The sequence below is a fragment of the Enhydra lutris genome, unplaced genomic scaffold (genome assembly GCF_002288905.1).
Source record: "Enhydra lutris kenyoni isolate GAN:26980312 unplaced genomic scaffold, ASM228890v2 scaffoldscaffold6, whole genome shotgun sequence".
NCBI classification, from domain to species: domain Eukaryota; kingdom Metazoa; phylum Chordata; class Mammalia; order Carnivora; family Mustelidae; genus Enhydra; species Enhydra lutris.
The window spans coordinates 27,728,588-27,751,818 of record NW_019154090.1 but is presented as its reverse complement, the minus strand read 5'-3'; the positions used below and the strand labels follow the sequence as shown (position 1 = coordinate 27,751,818).

General features: G+C 52.3%; 1 protein-coding gene across 1 annotated transcript; it reads left to right on the top strand.

Annotated features, from left to right (window-relative positions):
- Positions 1–11,650: 11,650 nt before the first annotated feature.
- Positions 11,651–12,388, top strand: LOC111141339 (transmembrane protein 74B). Its single transcript, XM_022493803.1, has one exon. It carries the CDS (start codon positions 11,681–11,683, stop codon positions 12,386–12,388), a length of 708 nt encoding a protein of 235 aa, XP_022349511.1. The 5' UTR covers positions 11,651–11,680.
- The last annotated feature ends 10,843 nt before the right edge of the window (positions 12,389–23,231 follow it).

The following is a 23,231-nucleotide window of genomic DNA, read 5'->3' as shown; positions in this document are numbered from 1 at the left end:
ACACACCTGTCCCACGGCCAGTATCCAGTACACAGTCCTACATCCTAGGTCATGATGAGCATAGCCCCTGCCCCCAGTGAGGTGGTGGAGACTCTAGTGAAGCAGAATGGGGCAGTGGGAAGAATATCCTGGACCCAGCTGACCTTGGGTGTGACTCTGAGGTGAGGTGCCTGCCTGATCCGAGCTCCTGTTCCTCCCCTAGTGGATGAGCTCCAAGTGACGAAGCTGTCATTGATACAGGGGAGACAAGCCCTGTGAAGTACAACACGGGGACAGGGGGCACACAGGAGATGATCCAGCGAGCCTCCTCCTTTCTTCCTGCACCCACCATCTCCCAGGGGGTGGTTTAAATCCAGGGAACCCCATGTCTCCAGAGCACTGACCCTGGGCTGGCCTGGGAAGAAGGCACGGGGATAAGAGGAGACAAGGGCCCTGTCCTCATGGAGCTGCCAGGGAGAGGTGCTTGCTTTTGCAAAGCCTGGGGACGTAAGTCTTGATTCCCCTTCTTTCTCTCTCCAGGTTAGGGAGAAATCACAGCATCCAGGTTTTTCATTCTCCAAAGCTGGGAGCTTCTGACAGACTGTGTGGAGAGGAAGGAAATGGAGGCTGAGCTGGCTGAAGATGTGTGTGCATGGGGGTGGGGGAGTGGACACTCCCTCCAGGGCCTGAAGAATGCATGGCCACCAATTCATTTTCTCTAATCCCCGAACCATGCCCTGTTATTGGGATATCAGAGGCACTCCATAAGAGCATCAGAGCGCCAGGAAAACCAGATGAGCTGGGCAGGTTGGGACTATATATATATATATATATATATATATATATATATACCACCAGCACTCAGCAGAATGCCCAGAGACAGATGAAAGTGAATGGGGTAGGGGACACTAGGCATGTGGCCAATCAGCACTGGAACTTTAGGTCTGACGTCCCTGAAACAACCTGGAAGTCAGAGCCCTTGGTTCTGCTTGCACTTCTACTAACCTTCAGTGTGGCCAGAGATCAATCTCTTTACTCTTTGGCACTCAAATTTTCCAAATGCAAAAAAATGGGAATAATGTCAACAACTTAGAAGTTTTACATGTGCTTTGAAAATTATGATGGGACCTAGCATAGTGGTTATGGGCACCGAGTTGAGGTTTGGATTTTTTTTTTTTTAAAGAATGAATAAATGAATGAATGAATGAATTTATGTATGTATGTATGTATGTATGTATGAGAGGAGAGTGCACGCTCATTCCAGAGTGGGAGTGGAGGGGCAAGAAGGGTAGACAGGGAGAGAGAAGAGAATCTCAAGCAGATTCTGTGCTGAGCCTTGAGCCTGACACAGAACTTAATCTTAAGACCTTAAGATCATGACCCTGAGATCATGACCTGAGCCAAAACCAAGAGTTGGACACTTAACCAACTGAGCCACCCAGGCACCCCTGAGGTTTGGATTTGAGTCTGAGGTCTGTGGTATATTGACTGTGAGCAAGTAATTAACTTCTCTGTGTCAGTTGCCTCAGCTTAAAATGAGGAGAATAGCACCTGTATGATAAGGTTGTTAAGGTGATTAAGTGGGCTAATATTTGTAAAGCACTTAGGATAGTGTCTGGTGGGATGCCTGGGTGGTTTACTTGGTTGAACATCTTCCTTCGGCTCAGGTTATGATCCCAGGGTCTTGGGATCCGGTCCTGCATTGGGCTCCCTGCTTGGCGGGGAGCCTGCTTCTCCCTCTGCCTGCTGCTCCCCCTGCATGTGCACTCACTTGCTCTTGCTCTCTCATAAATAAATAGATAAATATACATAAATAAAATCTTTTTAAAAAAGAATAGTGTCTGGCATATGGGGAGGTTTATATAAATGTTTGTCAAATAAACAAACAAGTAATTCGCTACTATCACTTCATCTCTGTTTAAGTGTTATTACCTCTCCCAGGAACACTCGTCTTTTCTTCCTTCTCCTTCATGCAGCAAAACTTCAATCTTACCTGGGTTATTCTTTCATATCACCCTCCTGGACACACTGTTTCCTGACTTTTCTCACTTGGAACACAGGGGGGCTGACTGGATCTGTATTTTTCAAACTTCAGCCACTCTTGTACCACTTTCTCCATTTTTGCCTACCCACCTCTACTTTGATTTACTTACATTTGTCTTTAAACTGACCATGTTAGAAGGAATAGATCCTGAGTAACAGAAAATCCCAAGTAATAGTAGTTTATAGAACATAGGAGTTTATTTCTCTCACAAATAAAAGTATGGGAAAATTATCTTAAGCTGGTAGTCCCATTGGTCATCTGGGATCCAGATTCCTTCAGTTTTGTTGCTCTTCCATCCATACATGCTTCCATCTCATGGGCCAAGATGACTGCACAAGTTCCAGCCATCAGATCTGCATCCTGGCAGCTGGAACAACAAAAGAAGAGAAGGAAATCATGTCCCCTTCCTTTAAGAATACTCAATACATTTTGCCCACACACCACCTCCTCTAACAGTCTAATGGCTTGCAGTTACACTTAGCCACACCTAACTGCAAGGGAGGCTGGGAAATGGAACCCTTATTTAAAGGGCACTGTGCCAGGTACTGATCAAGGGTTCCACCCCAGTGGGAGAAAGGGAGAGTAAATATTAGAGGAAACCAGCAGATTATGTTGCCCCAATTTTATAGACACTCGTATTTTTTTCTCTCTCACTCTTAGCAATAGTATCCATAATATCTCTGGTTTCACGGGCTAGTTATATATTTTTCTAAAACACATTAAAATACATACCTAGCCATTAAAATGAATAGATATATACATATAGGGGTGCGTGTATAGGTACAGATATAGACATACTCTAGAGGGTGGGAGACTGTTACCGGGACCAGTGACCCAGGCTTCTCGGTATCTATGTAACACCTAAAATCACATTATGCATGATTGCTCTTTGAAAAATTCTAGATTAAGTGATGCTCTAATATTCTAGAAGAGTGCGCTCTCTCTTTCTCTCTCTCTCTCTCTCACACACACACACACACACACACACAGACTCAGACATCACCAGATAGATACACAAGCAGGAAACTGATTGAAGACTTGTGGCACGCCAACATAACCACAATAACCTCCCCAATGGTCTCTGATTTTGCTCTTTTCCCCTTTGCACCTGGGAGCAGCCAAAGAGAGAATGTTTGCAAAATGGAAATCTGATAATATCATCCCCCTGCTTATCACCTACTGCAGTGTGCATGAGGGGGTCTCCTCAGGTTCAACCATATACACTCAACAGATGACCATAAGCCACACTTGGCGTTGACCTACTCTGAAGGCTATGGGACAGGAACCTTAGCTTGCTAGCAGAGGACTCAATGAGTGCTAGCAACAGGAGCTTCTCTCATTGGGGTCCTTCCTGCCTGCCAGCAGAGTAAAGCACGGGTACAAGGAAATGAGATCCCATCAGTGGGTGCAGGTGGACCTGCCTGGCTACATGAGTCACCATGTTCAGGAAGACCAAAGTAGGATTTTCCACCAGATATTTACTGTTCCTTCCAGTCCAGATGTAGTTACCAATCTCTTGGTCCTTGTTTTTTAAAAAATTATATAGAACAATTTTAGATTTATAGAAAAAATTGGGAAGGTAGTACAGGGTTCCCCTAGACCCAGTTTCCCCTATTATTAACATCTTAGGTTGGTACAGGACATTTGTTACAATTAATGAACCAAATTGGATACATTATTATTAGCTAAAGTCCGCACTTACTCAGAGTTCCTTAGTATTTACCTAATGTCCTTTTTCTGTCCAGGATCCCACTGGGGATACCACGCTACATTTAGTTGTCACGTCCCTTCAGGCTCCTCTTGGCTGTGACAGTTTTTCAGACTTGCCCTGTTTTTGATGACCTTGACCATCCTGAGTACTGGTCAGGCATTTTGCATAATGTCCCTCAATTGGGATTTGTCTGATGTTTATCTCATAATTAGGCTGGGGGTTGTGTGTTTTGGGAGGAAGACCTCAGAGGTAAAGTGCCATTCTCAGGATAGCATATCAAGGGTACATGCTATCAACATAAACTGTTGATGTTGACCTTGATCACGTGGCTGAGGTAGGCAGGTTTGTCATGTATCTCTCCTATAAAGTTACCCCCTCCTCACAGTGTCCTCCCTGAAGGGCACTATGCTCAGCCCACCCTTAAGAACTGGGGAGTTATGTTCCCCCTCCTTGGGAATGGAGTATCTACATATTTGGAATTCTATGTGGAAGATTTATCTTTTCTCCCCCTTCTTTTTCATTTGTCATACTTTAGGCTACAATCCAGTATTATTTATTTGATCAAAATTGTCCAGCTTTGGAATGCTCCCAATGCCCTCCCAATGCCCTCTGAAACACCCCCATCAATGTGTGTGTATGTGTGTGTGTTGTGTGTGTACTGAAGGACCGCCTCACTTCCCGCATTCTAACTTGTTCCACGCTCATCTCCTATATGTCCCGCTCCAGTCCTACAATCAGCCCGTTTCTCCCTGGTTCCTTGTGTTGGTGGATGGTATTAGAAAGCAAGTTTGGGCACCACGTGTGCTCTCTGCGATGCAGTATCATTGTCTAGGCTCTCTGAGCTGACAGAGGAAGGAAATGTACATGTGTATACTAACTAACCTGTGTGCACACACATAAGCCATGAATATTTCTGTATGTAATCTTCTGCAGCTAAATTAAGCTAAAGATGAGTTCGTACTGATAGCTCCAGTTGTTGTTGTTGTTTTTTGTTTTTTTTTTTGAAGATTTCATTTATTTATTTCTGAGAGAGAAAGAGAGAGCGCAAGCAGGGGGAGGAGCCGAAGGGGAGGGAGAGAGACAAGCAGACTCCTTGCTGAGCAGGGAGCCCAGTGGAGGGCTAGATCCCTGGACCCTGAGATCTAGACCTGAGCTGAAGTCAGACGCTTACCCACTTAACCATCTGAACCACCCAAGCGCCCCTGACGTCTCCAGTTCGAATCAATTACCACATGGCTCATTCCAGCCTCTTCCTCAGGGGTCATTTTTATCATAGCAATGTTGCCTAGTAACATAGTGGACATATGTTTATCTGTTTCCAAGGAAACAGAGCTAGATAGTTAACCAAAGGTCAAATTCTCCTGCAAAAGCAGAAGAGGTTTTGTTAACCCTTTACTTACCGGCATCAGTGGTTCCCACTGCTCTGCGGGTAAGAACAAACTCCGTGGCCTAGGAGGTCTGCAACCACCTGGCTTGCCGACAACAGTCCAGCCTCATTTCCTCCCATGTTCCTCCTCGGCAACCACCTCTGCCAAGCCTCACATCGTCCCACTTCTCTCCCAGGGCCTTTGCGCATGCCAGTCCCTCTGCTAGGCAGGCCTCTTTTCCCTGCCCTCTTTATCTGGCTGCCCCTCTTCATCCTTTGGACCTCAGCCCAATCCTTGCTTCTGCAGGGGATCCATCCCCATCTCCGGGACTAGGTCGGCAGGCACCCTGCCCCAGGCTCGGCACAGCACTGCCTGCTTTTGCTTTATGGCATTTACGACGGAAGAGGTGTTACATTTTCTCGCCCTTTCCTCCCAGTAGAATACGAGCTTCTTTTTTTTTTTTTTTTTAGATTTTTTATTTATTTATTTGACAGACAGAGATCACAAGTAGGCAGAGAAGCAGACAGATAGAGAGAGGTGGAAGCAGGCTCCCTGCAGAGCACAGAGCCCGATGTGGGGCTCGATCCCAGGACACTAGGACCATGACCTGAGCCGAAGGCAGAGGCTTTAACCCACTGAGCCACCCAGGTGCCCCTAGAATACGAGCTTCTTGAGGGTACGGCTGAAGTTTCCCTAGTTAACCAGTATATAACAGGCACTTTAAGTAAATATGGGCTCACTTGCTTCATTCCTCATTTACTACGTATTTATCAGGGGCTTTCTATGGGTTGGCCTCTTTTCGAGTCTCCGGAATACAGGAGAGAGGGAAACAGGCAAAGCTTCTGCCTCCTGGTACTTTTTAGTGGGGGTGACAAAAAACAAACAAATAAGCTCTTGGCAGGCGTTGATCAATGCTACGGAGAAAAATTCAGACTTAAGGAGTAAGGGATGCTGGGGCAGTGCTAGTTTTAAAAGGATGGTCTGAGAGGGTGTCTCTGAGACGGGGGCATCTGACCAAGGACTTAAAGAGAGTGGGGGAGCGAGCTCTGGAGCTATCAGGCCATAGAACGTTCAGGGAACAAGCAACAGCAAAGGCAAAAGCTCTGAGGCAGGACTGCGCATGACTGTGGGAGAGGCCTGGGAGCGCTTTACGCTGAGGTCTCAACCAATCAGCAGAGCCCTTACTCCGTCCATTTCACAGATGCGACCACCCAGGGTTGTGGCAGTGCTGGGAGACACGCGGGAGTCTGGCTCCACACCTAGCTTCCCCGCAGAGTTCGGAACAGGAGGCCAGGCCTCCGAAGGCAGGGAGAGACTGAAGCCTCCCCATTCCCGAGGTCCCTCCCAGGTCTCCACCACCCCGGCCTCAAAGGCGCAGGCCCCCAGTCTCCAGGGAGGCCTCTGGCATCCTGCTTGGCAGGGACCGCACAGGCCTTTGGAGCAGGACGTGTCAGGCTCTCCCTTGAGGTGGCTGAGGAGTCAGGACAGGACATCCTCTTCTGCCTTTCCTTCCAGGTGGCCGAACCCGGCTGATCTTCTGAAAGCCCCCCAGAGCCCGCATTTTCATGATCCCACTGACAGAGGTGAGCGCTGAGGCTCACAGAGGTGAGATGACCTCTCAGAGGACATGCAGGTGAGCTGGCCTCCAAGTCTTAGTGGAAACTCCATGATCTCCGGACCGAACTTCCCTCGGGGCTTGTCCTGGGCCTTCAGAGGCGGAGTGTCACCTTCACTTTCGTGCTCTGGGCCCCTCGCTTCATGCCACCTTAATCTAGGCCCTGTAGAGGAAAGAAACAGCTAGCGCCTACCCACCTTTCATCCACGCATACGGGTTCTAGGGAATCAGACAGGGGCCCTGTGCTCCAGGAGTGGCCAGTCCGATGAGGGAGGCTGACCCGCAGAGAAAATAACTTTCAGAGATCAGAGCGATAGTGCAGGCAAAGGACGGGCGCAGCGGAAGGGGCCTGAAGGCGGCCTCCCAGGGGAGGAGGCACTGCAGCTAGGCCTTGGGGGGCGACGGTGTGTGTAGCCATGGGCAGTTCCCCAAGAGAACGCCCACCTTGGACTGTGCACCTCACTGTCCCACAAAGAAGAGCAAGGAAAGGGAGGGGGGTTCGTCAGAAGCTTCCTTTCAGCCTTCAGGTGGCGCCGTTGAGCCACGGAGCCGCACGCGCCTGGGAAGACTGTCCCGACCTCAGGACCTGGGAGAGGACCCAGGTCTCACCTGAGGGCTGTGCGCGTAGGAGCGGGTCCGGGCGGAGGGAGCGTCGCGACTTTGCACCGCAGGGGCGGCTTAACCGGGTTGCAGCGGGTGGGAGGCAGGCGGCGGGGGAGGGGTCTCCCTCAGCACCCACCCCCGCGCCCCGCCCCTGCACCCGGCCCCGCGGGCTCAGAGCTTCAATTCCCAGAGCCTGGGCGCAGGCGAAACAGATAAGCCCACGGGGGGCAGGGAGGGGCTGGAGCCCGATCCCCCGCGGGCCCGACATCCAGCCTGCTACCCGCCTCCTGGTCCCTCCCCGCGCTAACTCTCCCGGCGCCCTCGCCGGCCGCGGGCGGAGCTCGATCGGCGGCGCTCGGAGCTCTCGGGCCCCCGCCCCTGCCCCTCCTTCCCCGGAGCCCCCAGCGGCCGCCGCCGTAGAGCCCCGCGCGGCGCGAGCAGGTACGTGCGCCTTGGTGGCGGCTCCGGGCCGGGTCGGGCCGGGCCGGGGAGGGGGCGGGAGCCGGGGAGGGAGAGGCAGTGGCGGCCGGGCCCGCGCGCGCCGGGGCTGCGACGCAGCGGAGACACCGGCGGACGGGCGCCGGTGCAGGGAGGCGGGCGGGCGCCCGGGGAGGACTCGCCCCTGCCCCGGCCCGCGGGCCGCCGGTGCCAGCGTCTCCCGCGCGCGGAGACGGGGAGGGAGGCCCGGCGCAGGTACGCACGCGGACCGGGAACGGCGGGTGCCGGCAGGAGGCCGAGGGCCCCAGGCGTGGAGGGCCGGCAGGGGAGAGCTAGCCTGACCTCGCGGCCCGGCCGAAGGACACGCGGCGAGGGGACCCGGGCGCACGCGGGTCCCCGAGGAGCCGGGCCTCCCCGGGCCGCCTGGCCGCTCTGTTACTGGCGCCGCCCGGCCCGGTCCGGCCTGGCCCAACCCCGCTGCGTTTGTGGTCAAGGGCAGGAGCAGGGGGTGTGAGCTGCGGGCAGACGGGCGCGCGGTGCGGCTGGCAGCCGGGGTGCGGGGGTTTTCAAGCGTGGAACTTTGGGTATAACAGCGTGGACCTGCGTGTGCGTATGTGCGCGCCCCGAGGCTTTGTGTACAACTCGTGCGTGTGTGTATCGATTGGGTTTTGTGAAGCTTCACCCACGGCCGCTGTGCGTCTGTCTCCCCGCGTGTTAGTGCGTGTGCGGGGAGGGGGTGGGGTGCTGGGCTCCCGGAGGGGCTCGGTGGGTGCCGTCTTGGGGGGGTAGTTAACTGTGTGTGAGTAACAAGCTCTACCCCTTCCCCAGGTGTGAGTCCCAGTGTGGTCTGCGGATCTGTGGGTCGCACTGCGTGGTTTCCCATGTCTCTGGGTGCTGCCTGTAGAAAAGGTCCTTGGGGGTGTGAATGTATATCCGGGGTGTGTGTCTTTCGGTTCTGTTGGGCTGCAGATGAAATTGGAGTGATTGGAGTGTTACTGGTACTGTTGGCGTGAGGAGGGGTGTGCGGTGAGCAGTGGACACCAGCATCTTTGTCAGTTTCTGCTTGTGTGTGGGGCGGGGGGGTGGTAATTGGGCATTCCCATGTATGACTGGTGGGGACTGGTGGGGATCTCTGAATCTGTGTGGGAGACATCACAACTCCGGGTGACAGGGAGCCTCTTTTTTCCTCTGCCCTTTTCCTAACTCTGGCATCCTGAGAAAAAGTTTCCCGTTCCTGCTAGCTGAAAGCCCTGCTCCCAAAATGTGGGTGCCCTTAGTTTCCTTGGGATACGGAGGTATCAGCATGGGTGCTGAAGATCTGGGTGGAGGGGGGCACATCTGGACACCTAGTGGACAGGAATGGTCACGCCCCTCCCTGTTTGTGGTGGCACTCAGGAAAATGATTTTGCTGCCAAGACTGGAAAAAAAAAAAAAAAAGCCAGCCGGCACACCACACCACACCACACCTCTCCTCTCCTTTTACTGGAATGTGGGGACAGCCTGGGCAGAGCCTGGCTCTGAGTAGATACCCTCCTTCCCTGGGGTGGGGGAGGGATTGTCTTCCCTGCGGCCAGTTGCCAAGCCATTCCTGAGGGCTGGCTGTGTTCCAAGCCAGGGGTCTGGGACCTGGACAGAATTCCGACACATCCCTGCCCTCAAGCTGCTCACTGTGGCCTTAAATGGTGGGACCAAGTAGAGTCTACAGGTGGGGGCTGGAAGAGCCAGTGAGGGAGGGTGGAATGATGCCATGGGTGCAGAGAATGCAGGTCTGCAGGTTTGTAAGAAGTAACAGTTCTTAGGAAAACCATGTCCAACTTCTGACCCCGGGGGCATGCCAGGGGAGCTTGCCCCGGTTTGTAAAGTGGAGGTAGTAATTCCTGCTTGTGGGGCTGGCAAAGGTTACCGGAGAGACTCCTGAGCTAAAGTGCCTACTGTCAGGTGGGTGCTCAGTAAACGTTTATTAAATTGGAACTCAGGCAAGAGGGCCGTGGTGCTAGGAATGGGTTGTAAGTGGAAACAGGCTTTGTACTCACATGAAAGGCCCGGTTGTGCTAAGAGGAGGTGTCTGCTGCAAAGTCCACGTTGGAAGCAAGATCAGAAGGATTGAAAAACGTGCCTTCTTGCACTGAGGTTCCATGAGTTTCATTCATTCATTCATTCCATTCATTTGCACTTCATTTGCTCATATTCTCTCACTCACACACACACACACGCATGCACACACGCTTGCACGCACACACACAGAACCACAGGGCACAGGAGAGTACAGTCAGGTTTGGGAATGCAGAGAAACATCTTGACTTGTGTGTATGTGTGTGTAGACTAACCACGGCATGTGAGCTGCTCTGTACCTGGGGGTCTCTGTATGTAGGGCACCAGGACTTGGGTCTGTGTGCCTGGGGCCCTGGGCGTGTATGCCCCAGGGATGTCGGTGTGTGCAGAGAAGGCTAAGGTGGGGAAGGGGCCTGAGGTGAGAGCTGGGAGCTGGGGCAGCACTGGCTGTCCCTGAGGGAGGACGCTGTCCACTCCAGTGGAGGGCGGCTGTGAGGGAATGAGAGCCTGCATGGGCCAGAGTCTTCCATTTTACGAGAGAAGCCAGGAATCCAAAGTTTAAAATGTAAAATCTTTTGCTTTTTATATATTGGCAACTACTTCAAAAACAAGTGAACAGACCAGAAACAACAAAAAAGCAAAACTTCTGCCAGCCAAATATGGTCCGTTGGCTGAAGCTGGCATTCTCTGACAGGAATGGACATGTGCTGTCTGTGTGTGTGGGTGTGTGTTCGGATCCTTGGGTGGGGTGTCTCCTCTTTGAGCGGACACTGCCCCCTCCTAAACTCCCCCTCAGCTCCCTTCCGTGATACCCATCCAGGCCCCTGCCATCTTCTACATCCATAAAGGCATTGGGCTTTGACCAGTTACGGCTCTCAAATGGGCTCCTTCCTCTTCACCCTCTCAGCCGCCATCCCTGCCGCCCCCGACCACAGCAGATTCCTTCCAGGACTCCTGATCTCTGCCCTTCTCCTGTCCTGTCTTCCACATAGGGAGGAGCCCGAGAGAGCTTCCTGAAACCTAGGCAGATGTCAGCACTCTCTGCCCACACCTCAGCTCCTTGGCTCCCTGGTCTGGCCTCCAGAGTCCTTTGAGGGTTGGTGCTAGCTGCCCTCTGAGGCACCGCTCTCTAGAATGCCTTCACCACACCCCCAAGCTGGGGGATTTCCACTCATCCTCTGAGATCCAGTTCAAATGCCATCAACTTCTAGAAACTTCCCTTTCTTCTCTTTGTCCCCACACCATCGTCCTCATCTCTGCCCCTCTCCTCACCCGTAGTCACACTTGTTTCATTAATTGAACTGGCTGGGGCCTTACATTATTTTATGAACTCCCCACATCAAGCCACAGGGAGGCATTTCACTTATTCCCATTTAACAGATGAGAACCTTGAGTCTGGAGGGGTCACATCACTTGTCCAAGTTGGAGTGGTGAAGCTGGGATTTGAACCTGAGACTCACTGTGTGAATGATAGCTTACTGAGCACCTACTGTTCTGAGTCCTTTGAATGGATGAGGTCAATTGCTACGCCGATCCCATTAAGTAGGAAGGAGTAGTGTTACAATCACTTAATAGTCCGGGAAACTGAGGCCAGAGAGGGTAAGTAGATTGTCCAAAGCCATGTGCCAGCCAGTGATGAAGCAGGGTCCTGGCCTGGATTGGATGACTCTGTCATTGTCTGAGTCCCCATCTCCAAGTCTGTCTGGCAGGCTCTCGCAGGTGGGAACTGTGCCCGGCCATCCTGACATCGCTCCCAACCGAGCCTGAGGCCCGGCGCCAGCAGGCTCCTGGTAGAGTTTTGTTAAATTTGCCTTTCTCTCTTCTCTTCTAGCTGCCAAGGGCCAAGGGATGAGTGGGGGCCCACCTTCCCAATGGCATCTCCCCCCGGTCTGGAACTGAAGACACTGCGTAATGGCCCCCAGATCCCAAGGAGACCAGCTCCTCTGGGCCCGGCGGCTGCGCCCAGGGAGGGTGTGGAGAACGTCTGCTTTTCCTCAGAGGAGCACGAGACCCATTTCCAGAACCCAGGGGACACCAGACTGGGTAGATCCCCCAGTCCCCCGGCGGGGGGCCCCTCACGGCCCCGATCCCAGCGATCCCAGCGGGACGATCTATCCCTGCGTTCTGAAGAGGGGCCGGGCCTGGAGCCCGTGAGCCGCCCAGTGGATTACGGCTTTGTTTCTGCTCTGGTTTTTCTGGTGAGTGGGATCCTCCTGGTGGTGACAGCGTACGCCATCCCCCGTGAGGCCCGCGTCAACCCTGACACAGTGACGGCGCGGGAGATGGAACGACTAGAGATGTACTATGCCCGCTTGGGCTCCCACCTAGACAAGTGCATCATCGCGGGCCTGGGGCTGCTCACTGTGGGCGGCATGCTTTTGTCAGTGCTGCTGATGGTCTCCCTGTGCAAGGGGGAGCTGTATCGCCGGCCCACCTTCGTCCCTGGCAGAGGCTCCCGGAAGACCTATGGCTCCATTAACCTGCGCATGAGACAGCTCAGTGGGGAAGGGGGCCAGGCGCTGGTGGAGAACGAGGTTGTCCAGGTCTCAGAAACCAGCCACACCCTCCAGGGCTCTTAAGTAAGAGCCCACCCTATCTGGCTGCTTTGGCTTCAGGGCTGCAAGGCCCCCTGAGAGCCTGGGGTTGCAGACTGAGCTCCACAGAGGGCCCTGCAGGAGGGGCGTTGGGTGCTGGAGGGGGAGTCCTGGGGCCAGATCCAGGTGGCAGGTGGGAGAGCGCCCCCCCCCCATCTGTCGGCAGCTTGAGGTTTTGCATTATTTGGAGGATGGCTTCTGCTGCTAAAAATACAAAAGTTTGGAAACCACTGCCCATGGAGGATGAGGTTTCTTGGCGTTTCCAAGAATTGAGAGCCATCTGAAAGGCTGCCCCTCCTGTTCCCCATGCCTTGGGGAATTTCGGAATCTCTGTGGTCCTCATCAGCCAAGTGTGGGTATTGGGCGACCTTGGAGGGACCCCCTGTTAGCCCTGACCATCTCTTGGGAGGTGGCTTACCGAAGAGAGGACAAGTCAGTACGGAGGTGACTGTCCTCTCTCCAGGTCTCATTCCCCTACCTGTGAAGTGAGAGGGTTGGGCTTGATGTTCCCCAGGGCCCCTCCAGTTCTGCTCAAGGAATGGGAGCCCAGTAGATCTCTGCCTCTGGCCACCTCTACAGGAAAGAGGGTGTTCGGCAGCTGCTCACCATTCTTTGTGCCATTTTCTGGTCCGGCTCCAGTGGCCACCACTGTCACACATGCAGCAGCTCACATGATCCTGCGCATGATCCTTAAGAGGGGAGCCTCTTAAGTCCCCTGGTTAGGCAGGGTTCAAGTCCAAAATTGGCTACAGCCTGATTTGGATCTTGGGATTGAATTACCTACAGTGACCAGATCTTAGCACACGTCTAGCAAGGTCAAGTGCATAGTTTTCACCAACCCCCCTGATAGGAGGGCTTTGTTGTATTTCCATGGACATGATGTGGGCTCCCAGTACCTCCCCCTTCTCAATATTATGTCTCCATGCCACACCTTATTCTGGTAGCAGAAAAAAAAATTTTTTTTAATGCCAAATTTGTAACCTCCCTACTCCCCTTTAGCAGTAAAGTGAGCCCCAGTGTATGTAGGAGAAATCAGGTATGTTCTGGTGGCTTAGAAGCTCCCAGTGGCCACTCTGTGTCCCGTTTTTCCTGTGGCATGTTTGCAGGCTCTGTCCAGACTCTTTACACTACTGACCAGGAAAGAAGTGGGCCGTGGTAGGGCAGGGAGCTCCAGGTGCTTGAGGACTGGGGGAGGCATTGCCCAGTATGAACAACCCTAGGGGGCTTCGAGAATACATGCCTTCTAGGCCCCCCTGGTGTGAAGACTCTGTGAGTCCCCTGACCCCACACAGGTCCTGCTCCGTCTCCATTGGCCGTGTGGGTCCTGGATCCTAACTGTCTCTTGGGAGTGGTAGGGTGAGGTGGGAATGGGGTCTGTGGGCTAGAGTAGCCCCGATTGGCTGTAACCTGAGCCTTCGCTCTGGCGAGCTGAACATCTGGGCAATGTAACATCACAGCTTCTAGGACAGATCGGATATCTGCTCCTGCTGGCGGGTTTTGCCAGGAGCAGAGGGTCGGGGGAGGACTGGAGGGGAAAAGGGCTCTTCAGTGTGGCCTGCTGGGTTGCCTTCCTGGTGCTGAAGGGGTGTGGTTTGAAAAGAACAAAGCCTCAAGTGGGTAGAAGATGCCCAAGTCAGGGCTTCCCTGATGTGTCGCTTCCCCTACCTGCACTATAGGGGAGGAGCGCAAGCACAAAGCGGCGGGACTAGTTTGAGCTGAACATTCCAAATGATGGGCTGAGGCCTTTCCAGTCCCTACAGTGATGATAATACAAATATTGGTCCAAGCCATGTGGATTACCATGGCGGCAGCAGGGGGTGTGGGGGGAGGGCTTGTTTCACTCAAACCTGTTGAGTGGATGCATCTGGGACCATTAGTGCCTATCAGTTTAAAGGCAGTGAATTGTATTTAGAGGCTAAGTGTGTTGGAAGATGGAATCCCGGGAATCTCAGGTTCTCTCCAAGCCAGAGAAGCCTGCTTTGCATCCTAATGCAGAAACTCCTTTAGAAAATGTGTATAATGGATCGAGGCAGTCATTACCTTGTCAGTAAATTAAGAAAACTTGAGAAATGCCAAAAACATTTCCCCAAGACGGCAGCTGAGCTCTCCCAGTCAGTGGGGGCAGAAATAGGTTTAGGAGAGAATCAGGGAGGAGCGCAGCACAGGGGGCTGAGAACTTTCTTTATAGGTTTTCTGGGGTGTGGGTGTGACGTCTCAGGGGACCCTGTGGTCACTGGAATGTGCTTTGCGTGCAGGAACTGCCTCTCCTACCCGACATGCTACTGTGGTCCGCCCCCAGACTTGCTTCCCTAGTGTGTTAGATATCTGCTTGAGTTGGTAAACCTGGTTTTAATCCAGGCTCTGCCATTTCCTGGCTGTGTGACCTTGGGCAAGCTACTCCACCTCTCTGAGTATTGTGTTCTTTATCCCACTTTATGAAGTAGGAGAGTTATGAGGTCCAGTCACTAAGGTCACTCCTTTCCCTCTTCAGTTTGGGATAACTGTATTAGGCCTAAAATCTGCCTTCTCTCCTACATCATCCTACCCATGAGCGTTTCTGCTTGGTTCTACGTTAGGAATCTGCTCCTGACCACCCATCAGCCACAATTACCGGCTCCACGCTGCACATCACTATTCTAATTTCGCTCCTGTCCATGCTCTGGGCCCAGTTCATCTTTGCTCTGCAGCCAGACAGATTTAATTGGGTCAGGTCCCTCCTCTGCTCAAAACCCTCCTATAGCTCCCTCTCACTCTGGGCAAAGGCCAAAATTCTCCCTCTGACCAGAGGAGGATGTACTGTCCAGGCCCCTCACTTGCCCCAGGCACCCTGAGTCCAAGTTTTATTTGTAATTTTGATTTTTTAAAAGGATGGTTCCTTAAATTGCATACATTCAGGTCCCCCTAGACATGGGTCCATCCCTCACGGCGGCCCATGAAACTCTACACGATCCGGTCCCTGTGGCTCTCTGACCTTAATTCTCACCCCTTGCCTTCTTGCTCACCCCAGCCAAACTTGTTTCCTTGCTATTCCTCAGCCCTGCCAGGCACACTCCCACCTCAGGGCCTTTACACGTGCTACCAGGGAGGCATTTCCCCTTGATAGGTGCAAGGCCCACTTGCTCACCTCCTTAGGGGCTTATTCAAATATTACCTTTTTCAATGAGTCCTCTGCTGACTGCCTAATTAAAATAGCACCCTTTCCCCCAACTCAACCTCATTCTCTTTCCCTTCCCTGCTTTATTTTTCTCCAGAGCACTAATCGCCACTCAGCCAGCTGTGTTTTATGCTGCTTGTTTCTCTAACCCACCACCTCCCCCACTGGATTGCAAGCAGCATGAGGGCCCAGGGCTAGAACAGTACCTGACACCTGGTGGATGCTCAGTGTTGAATGAGTGAATGAATGAATGAATGAATGAAACCCGTTTCCTCCACCTGCTGTGTGGCAGCCAGGCCCTGGGCAGGGTCCCAGAGACCCACAGCCCCTACCTCACTCCCTGAACTCCCTTTAGGGCAGAAGATCCTGTGGCTGGAAGGAGGGACAGTTTGTCCCTGGGACCTGAAGTTGGAGCTTCGGAACCCATTTGCCTTCCTCTCTCAGGCCCTTGGTACTGCTTTATGTGGGAGAGGTAGAGGGCTTTCTCCTCTGATGGAGGAAGACTGTTCTTCCCCAGACTTATTGGAGATGGGTTCCAGCTAGTCTTGGGGGACATTTACTGGCTACCTAGGAGCCTGTGAGATACACCAGCCTGATTGTCTCTTACTCAAGAGACTTGAATGCCCAGGCCTGGGCCTTTGAAACAGTAATCTGTCCTCACCTCTGCTCACTGACACCAGGCATCCTGAGTCTTCAGGCTGAAAACATCTGCTGTCTGAGATCCCACCGTTATTGCTCCCTTCCTTGAGAATAAGCATTACCTTATCTGGGATGCTCTTCAAAATGCCCCCCTTGGTACATGCACATACCCACACACGTGCAGAACACACACTTGTGCATGCACCTGTGTGTGTGTGTGCACGCACACGTACCCCCGACTTTATTTCACCTAGCTCAGAAGCCAGGACACATACTCTTCTGAAGCAGCTCCAAGCCAAAGCAACCTCTGGATTACTGAGAATGTATTCTCTTTCTCCAGAAGCCACAGGCCTTGCTGTTCCCAGGCTGCTAACCTCACAGCAACAGTCAAGTTTCCCCTGTCCGGGTAATGCTGGTGTCTCTATCCTTTCTGCTTCCCTGTGGGGCACAGGGGAAGAGATGTCCACAGAATGTTTCCACCAGGCATTTGGGGAGGGGACTGTATGGTCTTGGCTGGGAACCAGAGGAGCCGGGTCCTGCAAGTCACCCCTTCCCTGAGGACCTCTGGGCCAATCACCTCCTCTTTGGTCCTCCAGAATGAAATTGGAAACCTTTCCACTCTGCCTTGTCTGGGGACTGAGGAGATCAGGAAACACAAGCAGAAGGCATTGCAAAGTTAAGAGCATGTGACCCCATGTCTGGAGAGCTTTGTAGGGGCAGAAGGAGGGAGGGGGAAGGGAGGCATTATGAAGCCATAGGAGCTGGAGCTCTGTCTGCGAGGGGAGTAGGGTGTTGGTAGCACTGAAGAAGTTGGGCCTGTTGGTTTCCCCGGGAGAGAGTAGGCTCCCCTTGATGTCCCCAAGGAGGTAGATATTGGCTGAGGGAGGGAGAAGCTTGCTGAGACCTTGCCCTGGTTGGAGTGGCCGGGAGCTCCTTGTTAGTGCAGTTATGTTAGATTACTGGTCAGGTATTGGGTATCTTTAGGGATGGAACATAGTAGAGTTGGAGAGGATTTAATCAAGAGGCTCCCCAAGCTTCCAACCCCTATTCTTTAAGAAGAGCCAATGTCCCAATGGCCCTCTGTTATCTTCTCTTTGACCCGAATACCCTCTTCCCCAGATCATTCCTCTTCCTGGGTTAGGTCATCCAGGAGCCAATGAGAAGTAGGCCTAGGATATCTGAATTGTGCTGCAGGTGGCGGGATTATTGCCGTCTTTCTCCCAGGAGGCCTTGCACTTCTGAGCTTTGTCCCTACTCAAATTTCACAGGTTTGGGGGCATGGCCCCTCATGGAGCAGGTCCACTGAGATGGCCCAACTGGTAAGAGGATATGGGAATTGGCTCTGGAATCTGATTGCCTGGATGCTTGGTGGATGTCTAATGTCCCCAAGCCTTTGTTTTCTCATCCCTATAATGGGCTGCTAATAACAGCACCTTTCCTAGAAGGCATGGGGAGCAGTAAATGAGTAAAGTCAATACAATTAGCTAGTCACATTCATTCATTCGCATCTAACCAGCATTCTTCCCTGGGCAAGGCACTGTGGGGACACACTGCCCCTGCCCCTAAGTTAATCACAGACTGCCTGGGGAAACAGGACAGTGCACACCAGGCTGTGTTGTGTGCACATGTGCACACCTAGAGGAAGTATCTGATTAAGTTGGGGTCAGAAAAGGCTTTCCTGGAAGGGATAATGAATAATAGGAATCTTAAATAGGGAGGCAGTGTCTGGTATGAAGAGAGTGTCTGATAGTGGGGAACAGGAAGGGTATACTGGGCAGGGAAACAGCATGAGCAGAGGCTCGGTGGCACACAAAGCCTGGGGTTTACTGGGAAGGGAGGTCTGTAGGTTCTGTGCTGGAATGCAGTGAGGCATGCTGAAGGGCAGGCATGTTATCATGGGGTGACCATAGCCCTCGGCTCACAGAGCTGTTATGAGGACTGTGTTTGCACTGGTGTAGGGCAGGGCATGGGGCCTGGTGCATGGTGAGAGCTCACTGCTGACCATCGTGACTGCCTGAAGATGCGTGTGGCAGGAAGACACTTCTGATGGCAGATGTTCTGTGGGGTGACACTGGCACTGGGGAGGCCAATCCATGGGACTGTGGTCTCCAGCTGCAGCCAGAGGACATGACCTCAACCTCCAGTCTCCGTCTCGGGAGCCCATTCCTTCTGTGCCTTCAGACTGCCCAGGTTGAGGTGCTGGCTCACCTGGGCCTAGGGGGAGGTTAGTGAGTGGAAGGATCTTCTGGCAGGGAAGCTGGCCCCAGGGGAGTAGGGAGGGCAGGGGAAGAAGGTGCTGCCAGCAGACATCTTCCCAGGGGGTGGGGCACCTGGGCCAATACTGACTTAGCATCAAGGGCATTCAGCAAAGGCCACGTCCCTCCCTCTCCCAACTCTACCTCTCCTTCAGTCTTCTCTAACCTCCTCCTCTTTCGCTCCTTTCTTTTGTGTCCACATCTTTCACTGAAGCCATTGCTGGGGGCTGGGGGCTCATAGGTGAGTTGTCACTATCTGCTGACTCCCTTTTATCCCCCTGACTCCCCTCCTAAGAGTCCCCACCCTCTCCCATCACAGAGGAAAACAGAGCCCACATGCCCATGCCTGCAGGGCTCAGCAGGTGACATTCACGAATGTTGGAGGGCCATGGACCATGAGGGCAGGATTAAAGGGGTGCTCCCTTCAGTTCTGGCTGGCTGGTGCCCTGTGGTGGATGGGCTTGGGCTTCCCAGAGCTCTGGATCAGTCAAGAGCAACTTGGGCATCTAGACATTGTGGGTAAAAGGAAGCTCATAGGGATCATCCCATGGTCTGAGAATTGTAAAGCAAAACTGAGGACACAGGAGTGTCTGATGAGATGCTGCCTGCTGGGCTCAAATATTCACCCCCTGCCCCCCCGTCCAGGGCTTACTAAGTCACTCTGAGAGATAGGTACACCCTCATCAAGTGGACTGACCTCTGTCTCTTGTCTGGAGGCTGGAAGTGCAAGGCCTGCAGACCACCCAAGTGCTGGCCATCCGAGGATCCTTCTTCGTTCATTCTTTTAACAAAGATTTGAGCATCAATTCTTTGCTAGGTTTGGAGATAAAGTACTGAACAGATGAAAAACGTAGAGAGTACTCTGGAGAGGGCTGGAGATATATCTTCTGGAACTCAGGAGATGTTCGTGAATGAGGAGATGAGGTCTGTCTTTGCCCTGGAGAACTTCGGACGTGGGAGGCCATGGAAATGGCCGGTGCTGGCTTTAAGGGACAGTGGTGTTGGGGAGGAAGGGCAAGCCTGCCTTCCCTCCTGGTGTTCTGAGGTCCAGAAAGGTAGGCACATGGAGGACCCTTTGACTGGAAGGGCCCCAAGTGTTGGTGCAAGGAGGGGAAGGGAGGCTGGAGCTGTGGGGGGCACGGTGCCTGTGCAGCTGGCACATGAATTCAAGAAGTAGATGGGCTGTGAGCCTCTGGTGGACTGGACAGAAGCCCCCATCCTCTCTGAGGGTCCAGGTCAAAGCTCTCATCACCCCCCCTCAAAATTATGCCTGCTGTTTACTAGGGACCCACCATCAAAAAATCCACCCAAAATCACCCTGTATGAACTAGAGCAAGAGCATCTCCCCCACCCCATCCACATCATGCCAGGAAAGAGATACTTTGCTTTTGTTTTCCTTCTCCTCACCCTACCACAGAGGAAAAGCCAAGGTCTAAAAGGTCAGGGGAGACCTCTTGCAACTCCAGTTTTAACAGGACTAGACTGAGTCTGTGAGTCAAAGAGATCGGTTCGTTATTGCTTAGGCTGTAGATGTGGAGATGAGAAAGGGGGCATTGGCAGAGGTCAGCTGGATGAAAGAAAACTTTGTTTGCACATTTCATTGAACTGGTTATGCATTACACAACGTCAGTCATCCCATTCTTAAGTGAAATACCATGTTCTTTCTCTGCCAGGCCCTCTTCTAAGCATTTGCCTCTAGAAGCTCATTTAAACCTCACAACCACCTTGCAGAGTAGGTGCTGTCATTCCTTCCATTGTGCAGATGAAGCTGAGGTTAAGTGACTTGCCCAGGGTCGCACAGGGTGGTACCCTGCAGAGTCAAGACAAATTTAATAATATGCCATCATGCCTCTTACTACATTTAATAACATGCAGGCAAGAGCAGGTTGGTAGGTGGATCTGGGCTGTGGGCTGCCACCTTGAGGCCTGTAATTTCAATGTGTTGGGAGCTCTGTGGGGGAGAGGATGAGGGAGTACTGGAGTACATGAGTGCGGGGGAGTTGTGAATTGGGCCAGGCCCATGGCCCATTTGGAATCGCGGATTCTCACAGACGGGCAGGATCTTAGACAGTCAGGTTGACCTTTAATTCCATTTTACCTATGCGGAAAGACATAGAGGGGCAGAACTTGCCCAGGATCACCATGGCTCAGGCCCTATACCTGTCCCTCTCTTCTTCATAGGCTTCTTACTTGAATTTATGTACTGGGAACCAAAAAGGCTATAGGATGAAACTGCGATCCCGTGATTCTAGTCTGAAGGAGGGGAGCGCAGGACTGTCTAGAAAGGAGAACACCTAGCTCCAGGTCCCTTTCTCCTAGGGATGCCTGCCTGCCTGCCCCAGGAGTCTGCCATCCCACATTGGAGAGCCGCTGCCAGTCTGGCTTACCCTGGCCCAAAGGCAGCTGCGCAGGATGGTGCTGACCAGGGTGCTGAACCTGGATGGGCCCCTTCCTCAAACACTCAGTCTAGCTGAGGGGAGAGGGAGGTTGAAGGTAAGGAGACTTGTTTTTTTTCCCTCAAGGATAAAAATTACTGTTTTGGGCAGTTTAGTGGAGCTACAATTTCTGTAGGTCTGAGGCTGTGGGAAGGGCACTCAACTGCTCTGGACATGCTTTTTCATCCGTTCAATGGGGAGAGCAACTCCTATCCTACTAAACTTAGAAGGCAGAGGTGATCATCTCTTGGGGACAGGTGACAGAGCCCTGCACAAACCCCAAGCCTATCTCTGGGGCCTGGTGATGGCTCTCAGGAGCTCACCCTCACAGAGGGGCTTCATAGGCCGGTTTCTTCCTCTGAAATGGGGGTTGTGCTGGGTAACTTCAGATGCTCCCAATCTGGGTGCTCTGGGTGCTGTGACTGTAGGTGGAAGTGGTCAGGAGCGTGAGATACACATTGCAGACCTGGGAGTCTTAGCCCATCCCAGGGCTTATGCTGCATTGTTCCCTTTTCATACAAGTCCTGACTTGATTTTCCAGCTTCAGGAGTGAGTTTTGCACAGGGATCCATGCTCCTGCCCTGGAGAGGGTGGGGGGCTCTGAGTATAGCAGTTCTTCAAAAAGAGCACTGGCTTTAGAACCAGGCTGACCCAGGTTCCCAACATGGTTCCATCTCTAGAGGGGAAGCCTAGCACATCAGCCACTGCTGTTTGTTTTCACCCTGCAGGGCTAGAGTACTACATGAGGCTAGGAAAAACCAAGTACCCCGTGGGCACCAGATAAATGCTTGTTTCTTGCATTGGAAGGCAGCCTTATCCTAAGCCCTCAGCCTGATCCATCCATACGGCCTCAGTAATAACAACTGGTCCCCACTGAGCTCCAGGTATCTGTTTATAAGACACAAAGTTTGGTAGGACCCTGCAACAATCCTGAAGATAGAAGTACGGCTGACTTTGCAGATAAAGCCACGTACCAGCGAAGGGAAGTCTGTGAGTCATACCCATGCTTGTCTGATTTCTCAGACTCCTGCTTGGCTTTGAGCATGGTGAGCCTACTGGACCTTTTCAAACCCTCTTTTTCTCGTCTAGAGAGTGAGGACACTACCTCATTATGGTTGCTATGATCTGAAGATATACGCTATTTTAAAAGGGTACATGGATATTTAGATGCATACATGAAACATATGATTGACCCATGGAGGCAAGGGAATGAAGTGGGTACAGGGAGCAAAACTTGAAAAACAAAATGAGGGAGTTCTTGCGTGCATGAGTCATAGTGTGTCATGAACCAAGAAGACTGGCTGAATTCTTTGCACCTGACAGCCAGGTGAAAGGAAGCGATGCAGGTATTACACCAGTGTGTCTCAAACTTTGCATGTGCATGTGAATCACCTGGTGAACTTGATTCTCATTTACTATGTCTGGGGTGGACCCTGGGATTCTGCACTTCTACCAAGTTCCCAGGTGAAGCTGCTGGGTGCAGCCAGTTTGAGCAGCAAGGATATAGAGGGTCTTCCCTTTCCTTCTTGGGAATTCTCAAACTTGTCTGATCATATGCATCTGAGGAACTCAAAACAAAACAAAACAAAAACCCCCAGATTTAAAAGCCTGACTGAAGAGATCTGGATCCATGTGTTGGTTAGGGCCAGGATGTACTGTATACTTGGAGCAAGCACCACAGGAGACTGTTAAGCTCCTGTTCAGCCATGGTACTCCTCTCTACCCTGGCCCCTGGTGCAGCCGGACCCAGGACACAGAGTAGACAGAAGCAAAGAGAAACATGTCCAGCTCTAGAAGTGGGAAGGAAACAAGGCAAAGGAACAGAAGATGGGGATGTGGGGGCTGCCAGAGGTAGGACAAGTGATCTATGGCATGTCACCGTTAACATAAAGATCTGGAATCAAACATTTCTTTTCCTTGTAAGCCACTGGGTAAACACAGAAAGTTCAAACCATGCAAAAGTAGTGCCGTGAACTACACTAGACCTGGAAAGGTCATGAGAATCTCCCTATAGCTCATCTTGACCAGAACCTTCCCAAATCAAACCCAACCTCTGTGGCATTCCAGCCACATACCCCAAGGTGGCTACTACCAAAGCCATGCCCTGCTCCCTAGGGGTGACTGGTTCTGGTCCCCATCTTGCTCAGCCTAGGTCAAATTCTTTTTTTTTAGAAAACTAACAGAAGACAAAACCACAATGAGATACCACTTCGCACCTACTAGGATGGTTCTATGCAAGAAGAAGAACAAGTACTGGAGAGGATGTTGAGAAACTAGAACCTTCCTACCCTGATGGTGGGCATGTAAAATGGTGCAGCCAGTTTGGAAAAGTCTAATAGTTCTTC